Source organism: Mastomys coucha, unplaced genomic scaffold (assembly GCF_008632895.1).
Source record: "Mastomys coucha isolate ucsf_1 unplaced genomic scaffold, UCSF_Mcou_1 pScaffold1, whole genome shotgun sequence".
NCBI classification, from domain to species: domain Eukaryota; kingdom Metazoa; phylum Chordata; class Mammalia; order Rodentia; family Muridae; genus Mastomys; species Mastomys coucha.
Genome location: NW_022196891.1, coordinates 53,845,787 through 53,857,720, shown reverse-complemented (window position 1 = coordinate 53,857,720; position 11,934 = coordinate 53,845,787). Strand labels below are relative to the sequence as shown.

At 47.1% G+C, this 11,934-nt stretch overlaps 1 protein-coding gene across 1 annotated transcript in view; it reads left to right on the top strand.

The window, feature by feature from the left end:
* Positions 1 to 11,934, top strand: part of Tor3a (torsin family 3 member A) — a 25,569-nt gene that overhangs the window by 8,258 nt on the left and 5,377 nt on the right. Inside the window, exons 3-4 of the mRNA XM_031385831.1 lie at positions 1,151 to 1,416; positions 3,740 to 3,918. Of these exons, the coding sequence (XP_031241691.1) occupies positions 1,151 to 1,416; positions 3,740 to 3,918 (445 nt within the window). The remainder of the gene's footprint in view (positions 1 to 1,150; positions 1,417 to 3,739; positions 3,919 to 11,934) is intronic.

Here is an 11,934-nt window from a genome sequence, read left to right as displayed (position 1 = left end):
GTTAACAAATTCAGATAAATTGAAATCATGTACCTTTTCTCATTATAATGCAATAAAACTTAAAAAAAAAAGGAGTTAAAAGAGCCCAGAGTTTCTCACTAGGCATTTTTGCCAGCCCCAGATAATTAATTAATTATTGTTCTGTCAATAGTATTGACCCCATAAATTGCTCACCCGGCCCGTCTGCTCCCCCACTCTCTGCCTTCTACATCTGGAAATCCTATAATGCCAGGAAGGTCACGGCACAATAGGACTATGCCCAGTCCATATTTTAATTGTTGCTTTTTGGCCAGATTGAGAGCAAGGTGACCCTCCGTGACCCCTGACCCCCCCCCCCCCCCCCCCCCCCCACACACACACACAGAGCTTGTTTTTTTTCTTTTTGGCCCTCAAGGAAGTGACAGACACTTATGGAAAGCTGGTAATGGGCCATAGAAATGACTATACCAACTATCCTGCCAGCACTTGGCACTGACTGAACAGCAATTAACAGTTGACTATACAGGGGCACACCCACCTAGCCATTTATACAATGAGTGTGATTATAGGTCATCCCAACAGAATACCATATGCTGTAAGGTTTGCCTTCTTGTTTCTTGCTCTGAGGGCACAAGGATCAGATAGTAGAAATCCTGGGGTGTGGAGGGGAGGTGGTGCTGTAAAAATTGAGCAAATAGGGACACCTCATAAAAATACCAAGGAGCAAGGAATGTCCATTAAGTCTAAAGACAGAGCTTCAGAAGAGTTTACCGAGCAAACATCAGTCTCCAGGAGATGCCCTAATTGTGGGGAGTAATACCTGAGGAAATGTCCCTGGGAGGGTGGATCCCCCCCACCCCTTCTACGTGCAATTGGTAGCTCCCCCGGGGCACAGAGGTCAATGAGAACAAAAGACAATGGGCTCCACCAATGAGAGATAACCAACTCATGCTGTAAACCTATGTGCTGAAAGGTATAAAAAGTGTGTGTGCTTTTGTTCCTGGTCGTTGCCTTTGCTCTGAATGAAGGACGAACCCAGTATACTGGCTGTAATTAACCATGTAATTTACTGCGATCTCCCTCCTGTTTCTTCTCGAGTAGGGGACCCACGCCGGAATCTAACAGTGCACACGGGCCCCTGAGCCTCTCACTGGTGTCTCTTTTCTTCTAGGCTTAGAATCAGACTTGAGTGTGCGACTGCACGGCCAGCATCTTGCTAGCAAGCTGGTCCTAAGAGCAGTAAAGGGCTACTTAGAGAAGCCCCAAGTAGGCAAGGCCCTGGCTCTGTCCTTCCATGGCTGGTCTGGCACAGGCAAGAACTTCGTGGCGCGGATGCTAGTGGACAACCTGTATCGGGACGGCATGAGGAGTGACTGTGTCAAGATGTTTATCTCTACCTTCCATTTTCCACACTCCAAGTATGTGGACGTGTACAAGGTGAGGCCTTAGTTCGAGGGTAGCCTCAATGGCCTGCCAGGGGTGAGGCCCCTGTGCTGAGAGGAGATCCTGACTAAAGGAGGTGGATTCCTGGGCAACCTGGCACAGGATGGGGGCAGGCAGTTGCAGGGACAGAAGCTGTGACAGCCAGACAGCCACTTCCTTCCCTCTCACAGGGGCAGCCCAGAGCTCTGGGAGGGGACAGGTATGTTTCCAGAACACCCTGGAACTGTTTCCATGACAGTTGCATGTAGCTGTCCAGCAGCCATGGATGAACTGGGTACCTGAAAGGGAGGCTGGAAATGAAAAGGGAGGTGGGGTGGCGAGAGAAGGATGAAGCCAAGACAGGTTCCTGATCAGGGCTCAAAGTTTAATATCTGGCACTGGGGATATAGGGAAAGCCTACAGACCCCATCCTTTGTTTCAGCTGCATTGAGTTGCAAAGCAAGCTCTGCAGGATGGCCACACCTCTAAGGAAATTGCAACTGTAGCGAGAGCTGGCTCCAGCTAGGTTGTAAAAACTTTGGGGATTTGTTTAGCCTACTCAAGGCTGGGGGAAGGGCAGAGGTGCACACCGGAGGCCAGGCACAGCACCAACAGACTCAAAGGAGGTGGGGAGGGGTTGAGTGTGTTAAGAGTAGTGAAATATGGCTGGGTATGGTGGTGCATGCCTATAATCCCAGCACTGATTGGCTAAGGCAGCAAGATCTTGAGTTCAAGACCAGCCTGGGCTACACAAAGAGATCCTGTCTATGTCTTAAGAAAATGTGGAGTGGAGGAAAGCAGAAACCACCATCCCCTCCCAAGGCCACAGCCTCCTTAGCTTGACACAGCAAACCTTCAGCACCTCTGCTGCCAAGAGACCACTTTCAGGCCTTCTCAGCCACTGTAGTTTTATTCAACAGAAAGGGACACATTTTGTGTGGTTCTGTTTTACTTTCCCCATATTTACACTGGGCTGTGAATGCATGGCTAGGCCTTACAAGCGCAATTGCCTGGATTCAAACTGGAAAACATGAGTTAACACTCATACCAGCCCATGGCTTACAGACAGATAACATAGCCACAAACTGCAGGCCAGAGGTGGTTGTTTATAAATGGATTCTTTGGTTTGTTTATTTTTTTTCCCCCTCAAGGTATCATTGAATAATGAAAGCAAGATCTGAGGATTTGGTTTTCTTTTTTGGTTTTCAAGACAAGGTTTTTCCACGTAGCCCTGGCTGTCCTAGACCTCAACTCTATAGACCAGGCTGGCCTTGAACTCACGGAGATTTGCCCGGCTGTGAAGGTTTTTGTTTTGTTTTGTTTTTTTAATTTATTTATTATTATATTTAAGTACACTGTGGCTGTCTTCAGACACACCAGAAGAGGGCATCAGATCTCATTACGGATGGTTGTGAGCCACCATGTGGTTGCTGGGAATTGAACTCAGGACCTCCTGAAGAGCAATCAGTGCTCTTAACCGCTGAGCCATCTCTCCAGCCCCAGAGGGTTTTTTAAATGATAGTTTAACTCTCCTGACTTAGCCTCCCAAGTCTTGCGATCATGGGCAAGACTCTGCGCATTTTTTAAAATAGAAATTGAACTGAAGGCTCCCAGCATGCTAGGCAAGTAGTCTACTGCATAGCTACACTGCCAGCCATTTTTAAAAGGCACGTCATATCATCACGTCACATTGCATGTGAATCTCCAGTTCTCTCTGCAGTCTATGGAATCAACGCTCCTTTGTTGTTTTACTATTGGGAGGCGTTTCTCACTTACACAGGTAGTAAGATTTGCCTGAAAATGGGTGAACAGCCATGCCCCCACCCATGTTGGCTCTCAGCTGTAGTACTGGAGAAGTAGTACTGGAGAAGTATATAAAAAACTGGGAAGATTAAGTCAGCCTTGAGGGCAGAGCTTGCCTGAGTCACCTGGTAATTTTAGTATGTATGGCCTTGGATAGAGCAGGCTGGCTGCTGTGAGATCCCGCCCAGTGTAGGTGCCCTGCTTCTGAGAGGCGAAGGGAAGGTGCCTGGCAGCCTTTTCTCTGTCTCCCGGTTGTTGAGCCCCATGCAGCTGGGGAGGGTGAGGAGGTCCTTAGCTCCAGGATGGCATTTATTTAGTCCAGGAGAAGGCACCTGGCTGGAGCTTGTGCCCTGGACGCTGGTCTTCATCCCAGGTGCGGTTGCTGAGCCCCAGAACCGGGAGCATCACCCGGGAAGCTTGGCAGCCTGGTGGGGCCCAAGGCTGGGTTTGGCGATTGTGGTGGGTGGAGCCCAGACTTGGATGTACCACAGGGCTGAGGACACAGAAGGGCTGCAGCTCCCCATGTTCTGTACAGGAGGAGTTGCAGAGGCAGATGCAGGAGACGCAGCGGCGCTGCCACCAGAGCACGTTCATCTTTGACGAAGCCGAGAAGCTGCACCCGGAGCTGCTGGAGCTGCTTGAACCCTACCTGGAACCGAGGAGCCCCAAGGTCCATGGAGCTGAGGCTCCGCGAGCCATCTTCCTCTTTCTCAGGTGAGGTCTGAGCAGGAGGCGAGGGGATGGGGTACTGGCTGGCAGTGGAGGCCTTATAGAAGCCAAAGTCCCCAGCTTGGAAGCAGGCTAAAGACGCCCCCCACCTCTGAATTCTCCCAGGGACTCTGGCAGGAGCTAGACAAGACTGGCTGCGCAGCCACCTCAGAGGAGCATCGGAAGCAGGGGGGGTTGGGGGGGCGGCAGAGGGCATTGTGCTTGGTTTGCTTTTTTTTTTTTATAAAGTTTTTCCTGCAGTGTATTTTGATCTTATTCACATCCCAACCCTAGATCCATTCCTCAACTTCCTATCCATCCAACTTTGTGTCAAAAAACCATCAACACCAATTTGTGAATCCCAGATATTCTTGTATGTGCGGTCTTCCACTGGAGCGTGGTCAGCTTACCAAGGGCTACATGAAGGAAAATCCCCTCTCCCACTAGCTCATAATTGCCTGTCGCGCCTTAGCTAGCGTGGGACATACTTGGTGCCCAGCTCCCCTTTCCTCGGTGGGATTTGGTTTCTTTGGGGCTTGCACAGATCTTGAGCATGAGGTGACAACAGCTGTGTGTTCACAACTGCCCTGCTGTGTCCAGGAGAAACAGTTTGTGGTCTTCCACCAGCCCTGGCTCTTCTACTTTTCCTACTTGCTGTCCTGAAATGATCCCTCTCTTGGGAGGAGAGGGTGAGAGATTTATGTTCCATTCGGGACTGGGTACCTTGGCCAGTATGGGTCTCTGTGTTAATCACAATCTACTGCAAATAGAAGCTTCTGAGGGCTGGGAGACACAGTAATCTATGGGTATAGTGATACGTCATTAGAAATCCGTTTAAGCCGGGCAGTGGTGGTGCATGCCTTTAATCCCAGCACTTGGGAGACAGAGGCAGGTGTGTATCTCTGTGAGTTCAAGGCCGGTCTGGTCTACAGAGTGAGTTCTAGGACAGCCAGGGCTACACAGAGAAACCCTGTCTCAAACAAACAAACAAACAAACAAACAAACCCAACCAAACAAAAAAAGTAGTTTGTTTAATACTATGTCCGTGTAGGGGAAAAATGGTGGCGATTATCCTGTAAGGCTTGACCATTGGTTCTTGGCCCTATAATGGTACAGTGGAGTGAGACTTAGAAAGTGAATGGCTACTCCTATGCCTTTCCCCAGCATCTTTTAATGTTATTTATCCATCCGTAAGTCCCTCCTTTACTCTGCCCTCCCTCCCCTTACCCCATTTTAACATCATGGTCCACTGTTCCCCATTAGCTCTTTAGAGTACTGCGCCCTATCATCTCCCTCCTTTGGGAGATCATCTCCCCGTGGTAATTTCCTGAGCTCTGTGAGTAATTTCAAACAAAACACACATGTCTGAGAGTTCCAAGCTAACCCTCACAAATGAGACGAAGCTTGATGTTTGTCTTTCTGAGTCTGGGTTACCTCAGAATGGTTGTTTCTAGCTCCACCAACCTACCCACCCCCACCGTCAATTTCATTTCACTTTTTTTATTCTTCGAGACAGGGTTTCTCTGTAGAGCCCTGGCTGTCCTGGAACTCACTCTGTAGACCAGGCTGGCCTTGAACTCAGTCTTTTATCTGTTAGCTATTGTGAGTAGAGCAGCAGTATGGATGGGTGTATACAGTCCTTTGAATGTATGCCCAAGAGTGGTCTAGCTGGGTTGTGCGGTTGTTCTTTGGCTTTTTGAGAAGTCTCCACACTGATTTCCATAGTGATGTCACCGGTTTGTACTCGCAACAGCACCGTTTCCTTTTCCTCACATCTGTGCATGCATCTGTCATTGGTGGTTGTTGTTTTTTTTTTTTTAATTTTTAATTTTTCAATTTTAGCCATTCTGTCTAGGTAAGATGGAATCTCAAAGTAGCTTTAATTTGCATTTACCTGATGGTTAAGGATGTTGAATTTAAGAATCCGCCTGCCTCTGCCTCCCAAGTGCTGGGATTAATGCCATGCACCACCACTGCCCAGCTCTCAGTCCTTTTCATTTTGTCCTTTGAGAACTTTTTGTTTCATACCTTGTTTTTAATTTTCTTTTTTTCTTCATGTTGTTTTGAGTTCTTTGTACATCCCAGACTCCAACCAGGTGTGTAGCTGGAAAAAGTGCCCCCCCACCCCCATTTTATAGGTTGCTTCTTCACTCAGGTGATGATGTAGTTTCATGAAGTCTCATTTATTAATAGTGGATCTCTCTTTTTTTTTTTTTTTTTTTTTTTTTTAGGTTTTTCAAGACAGGGTTTCTCTGTGTACCCCTAGCTGTCCTGGAACTCACTCTGTAGACCAGGCTGGTGTCAAACTCAGAAATCCCTGTCTCTGCCTCCCAAGTGCTGGGATTAAAGGCATACGCCACCACTGCACTGCCTGGCAATATTAATCTATTAACATGGGAGGTCTTTCATCCTCTGGTATCTTACTCAATTTCTTTTCTTTTCTTTCTTTGTTTTTTTTTGAGCCCTTTAAAGGTTTCATTATACAGATCTTTCACTTCCTCAGATTTGTTCCAAGGTATTTGTTTTGGAGGCCATTGCAAATGGGGTCACTTCCTTGATCTCTAGCTTGGTGTGTTTGATATTTGTATATAGGAAGGCTACTCATTTTCGCGTGTTTTGTATTTTTCTGACAGTGGACTCTTTCGGGTCCTTTATAGAGTCCCCTCCTCTGCCAACAAGGATATTCTAGCTTCTTTCTTTCCCTTAGTCTCCTTTACTTCCTTACTGCGCTAGCTAAGACTTCAAGCTCCTGTGGAACAGGAAGGTGACGAGTGGGTATTCTTGTCCTGATCCTCATTTTAGTGGATTGAGTTCTTCTCTGTTTAGGATGGTGTTGATTTTGGGCTTCCTGTGTATTGCATTTATGTTGTAGCCCAAAGGTCTATGTTCCTGAACGAAACACACACACACACACACACACACACACTCACACACACACACTCTCTCACACACACACACACACACACACACACACAGCCTTTATATTTTAATATTCCTTAAACAGCACAAGAGTTGGGCCACTGCCTAACCTCCATGCTGTTAATCCCGTCATAACTTACTAATTTTATGTTCCATCTTTGTTGCTCCAATTAGTCAGTCCTCTGGGCCGCGTTTTCTTGGCCTAGAGTCTGGGGTCCCTTCTTTGCTTTTCTACTCCATGGCAGACTTGTCTCTTCTCTGTCCACATTCTCCTCCAGCGCAGCAGAGTCCCAAGCCCAGGAAACCTTAAAATCCTACCTCTTTCTGTCCTCCCCAGCTATTGGCTGTTGGCATCTTTATTTACCAATCAGAACCAACTTGGGGCAGGTTCCCAGAAGCTCCTTGTAGACCCTCTCTTGTAAACAGTTTTGTAGGGGAACATAATTAGTATTCATAATACAAGCAGCTACACATTTATTATGTTGAAATAATCCCCTGTATCCCTATTCTTCTAGGACTTTCTATCATGGATGGATGTTAAATTTTGTCAAAGGCCTTTTTTATATCCAATGAGATGATCCACTGTGGGCCCTGAGTACTGACAGATTGACTTCTGGGATCAGCTTCTGTGAGATAGCTCAACTTTACTCGGGTTGAACAAGGACTATATAGCTCTGAGGCAGTGGCTAGGGATTTTCAGGGTAGGTGTACATTTTTGGCTAGGGCTGAGGCGCAGGGCATGCTTCCTTTACCCGAAGAGGAATTCAAAGAACCTGCGATAGAGAGGAAGCTGAACCTGTAATGTGGCCATAGTCTGCCCCCAGAGGTCGGGGAGGCAGAGGTCATTTGCATGTAGGCTGAGAGCCAGGAGAGAGCTGTCGGAACTCCTGCCAATCTCAGGATGAGAGTCAATCTCTGTTTTACTCCAGGAACTCAGGACCTCTGGAAGAACAATCAGTGCTCTTAACCACTGAGCCATCTCTCCAGCCCTCTTTAGGAATTTTTTTTTCTTAAGATTTATTATTTTTAAAATTATGTGTGCCGGGCGGTGGTGGCGCACACCTTTACTCCCAACACTTGGGAGGCAGAGACAGGCAGATTTCTGAGTTTAAGGCCAGCCTGGTTTACAGAGTGAGTTCCAGGACAGCCAAGGCTACACAAAGAAACCCTGTCTTGAAAAAAGCAAAAAAACCCAAAACAAACAAAAAAAATTATGTGTATGTGCTTTTGTGTGGATATGTGCATATGAGTTCAATACCTGCCATGGCCAAAGGTGTCAGATTCCCTGGAGCCGAAGTTAAGGGAAGCTGTGTGCCACCTGATGTGGGTGCTAGGAATTGAACTCAGGTCCTCTGTAAATGTAGTGTGTGCTTTTAACCACTGAGCCATCCTTCCAGTCCCCTGTGTGTTTTTCTCTCTCTCTCTCTCTGTCTCTCTGTCTCTCTCTCTCTCTCTCTAATTTTCCTGAATATATTTTCTGTGTCTTGACCTAGGCCTCTCTCTCTACCTGTTACTCTGTTCTTAGGAATTTTTTAGACTTGACATTTTCTTTGACTAAGTGATTCAATTCCTTATGTAAGGTATCCTGTTTTTTTTTTTTTTTTTTTTTTTTTTTTTTTTTTGTTGTTGTTGTTGGTGGTGGGTTTTTTTTTTGTTGTTGTTGTTGTTTTGAGGGCTTTTTTGTTTATGTTTTGTTTTGTTTTGTTTGAGACAGGGTCTCTTTATGTAACCCTGGCCTTCCTGTCACAGACCTCTCTGTAGACCAAGCTGGCCTCAGACTCGAGATCCACCTGCCTCTGCCTCTCAAGTGCTGAGATCAAGTATGTGTGCCTCCTGATGTTTTTTTTTTTTTTTCTTTTTGATCATACTGAGGCTTCCCTCTGGGTTTTTGTTTGAATTCATGAAGTTTTCATGTTTTATTTGATTTTGGCTTTTCCTCAGAGAGTATATCTCTTTAAGCTTTATTGTTATAACTTGAATTGTTTTCATCTTTTCATTCAATTGTTCTTGTTTCAAGGTCTTCATTCTTTATTTACATCGTCCTAGATTTTTTGTTTATTATTATTTTTTGAAGTCACTGTTATATATGTCATCTAAGCTGATTTCCTCAGACATTACTAGAGAAGTACTAAGTTTTGTAAGTGACTTATTTCCATTGTTCCTGTGTACTTTCCTGGGTTCTAGGCATCTACAGTTACATTGTTGGGAGTAGTTCTGGGTGGGAATCTTGTGTCTGTTTTGTTGTGTGAGTTTGAAGCTCTGTTTCTTGTTACCCAGCTTGTCAGGTACTTGACCAGTTGAGGCTTAGGTTTGAGTATTTGGGCAATTCAGTATTGAGGTTCCAACTTGGTATTAGAAATAGTCCCCGCTCAGTCTGAGCTAAGGGACATTTCTAAGACTAGGAGCAGACTATCTGTTGAATTAGGAGATTCTCACAGCCAGTCTTCAGGTGCCTTGGGGAGCCGGTCAGGACCTTTCCTTAAATAATAGATATTGGTGGGGCTCATGATGCAAATCTAGAACCCTACTGAGGTGGTGAGGTGGGATGCAGTCAACAAGTGGAAGACAGTCAACAAAATGCTTGGTCCACAGGCAGATAGTAGAGTGGGTGGAGTTGCCACTGTACATCTAGTGTCCTTTCTTAGAGTGGAGTAGTCCTTGGGGTCACCAGGATGGGTGGGGTAAGCAGGGCTGGAGAGAGCACCAGCAGGCCACACTCTGACAGAGACTGAGTAGGATAGGGGATTAATGACAAGAGTCAGAGAGCACTGGTTTCTAAGTCAGCGATTTGTTCTAAAATCAAGTAGAAAACTACCTTACACGCCTCAGGTTTCCACCCTGGAAGGGCTGTCTCTTCTCAGAAAGTGATGAGTGAAGGACAGGTCTCTCACATGTGTAGTGGAATGTGGAGGCTGCTGAACAGGAAGAGCCACTCAGGATCCTCAAAAGGGCTCTGTGGGCAAGAAACTTAACCAGCATGAATGCTTCACCGACGCTCCTTGCAGACTCAGTTGCGGGGACTGTTACAAGCCCGTTGCTTATTCACTGACGTGGCCACTCCCATTTTCCACAGGCTGGAGCTTGCTCCTGGGTTGGCTGGGAGGGTGGGGGTGGTTTCCAGGGTACCCTGGGGAAGTAGGAGTGTTTTTTCTCCAGCTGAACTTGGAAGGCGGGTTTGGGTTTGGGGTGGCCCCTAAGACAGGACAGAACAGACTTAAGCCACCTGGGTTTCTGCATATGGAAGCCATGGATGGAGCAGGTGAAGATCTCAAGTGTTTTTTTGTTTGTTTGTTTTGTTTTGTTTTGTTTTTCGAGACAGGGTTTCTCTGTGTAGTCCTGGCTGTCCTGGAACTCACTCTGTAGACCAGGCTGGCCTTAAACTCAGAAATCTGCCTGCCTCTGCCTCCCAAGTGCTGGGATTAAAGGCGTGTACCACCACTGCCCGGCTCAAGTGGTTTTAAGAGAAAAGGAGGCATTTGTTAACATAATTGGAATGCCAGACTGAGAACTGATCCCAGCTCCCACAGTATTCACCCCTTTCTGAGTCCTTTTCAGTGGCCTCAGCTGTCCATGACATTCCCACAAGCAGAGGCAGCTGAATGGTTCCCCAAGGCACTGACTCCTCTATTCAGCTGCTTTACCACCTGGCAAACTCTCTCAGGTGCTGCACTGCCCAGTGTGACCCAGTGACCCTATCCCAAGGCAAGCATTTTGGTCTCTAACCAGCTGGCAATAGCCCTGCCCTGCTGGCAGTAGCCCTGCCCTTTCCCCCAAAGACCTGACCTCAGTGGGCTGGCTCGCACACAATAGTGCACATGGGTGAAGCTGGAGCTGATGTGATGCCACCTAACAGCAGCCGAGCTGCTGTCCAGGGAACTCACTTACCCAGGGGCTCTTAAACAAATGAGGCAGTGATTTTCAACAACCTGCTGCAGGTGTGCATCAAGGAGAGGCCATGAGCCATTCCGTCACAGTCTCTCTCCAGCCATGCAGAACCACAACTACCCCTCCTGATGTGCCCCAAAATTAACCACCCACAACTCCTGCCCCCAAGGTTCCCTAGTGTTCTACTTATGAGAACAGTGTGTTTGAGATCCATGTCTCTAGACTTGATTTCTAGAACAAACTTCAGTGCGTTTTCTCTTTGTGGTAAAGATTCTTGCATGTGTGCTGTGTATGTGTGTGCTAGCCTGTGTGGAAGTCGACACTTGGTATAGTGTATCTATCTCTACCTTGTTTGCTTTTACCCTTTTTAAAGCCCCAGCTGGCCTGGAACTTGGTATGTAGAGCATACTGGCTTGTATCTCAAGAGATCCATGTACCTCTGTCTCCTGAGGTCATTAAAGGTGTGTGCTACCAGACTTGGCTCTACCTTGTTTTTTGAGATAGGGTTTCTCACTGAATCTGGGTAGGCTGGCTGGCCAGCAAGCCCCCAGAGCTGAAGGTTTAAGGGCGCACATCCATGCCCAGCTCTTCACTGGGCTGCTGGGGACCTGAGCTCAGGTCTTCATGCTCAGGCAGTAAATGGTTTGTCCACTGAGCCCTTTCCAGCCCCGACACTGCCGACTGGATCTGCAGTTTAATCCTGAAATACACCTGAGACCTGCTGTTGAAATGAGGTACTGGTTGCCGCGGACTGGGATTTCTTACGGGGTCCCTTGTTCCACAGGACTAGGGATTCTGGCCAGGTGGGCACGGGATTCGGCTTTGACAAACAGACTACACACGAGTGGTGTAAGATCTGAGTGTATTTCTTTAAAAATGACATGAGGCTTTTACAATCATTGTAAAAGAGAAATGAAAAATCTGGCAGCTCAACAGTTGAGGTACATCTGAGGCTATCTGAAACATACTGGGTCTAAAGCAGCAGCTATCTCCTCTGAACTGGTGCTGCATCCCCCGGGCCCAAGTGCTCTGGGCCTGGGGGATTGCGAGAGATACATGAATCTGAGTCCTAGCCCATCTAAGTTCTCATGCTAGTCCTGCATGTGAGTCCAAGTCCTTCTTCTCCCAGTTCTAGTTAGACTGAAGTCACGTAGGCAAAACGACCCCCACACCAAGGTCAGCAGGGTCTGGTAGCTAGGTGTGAAACAGGAGGAAGAG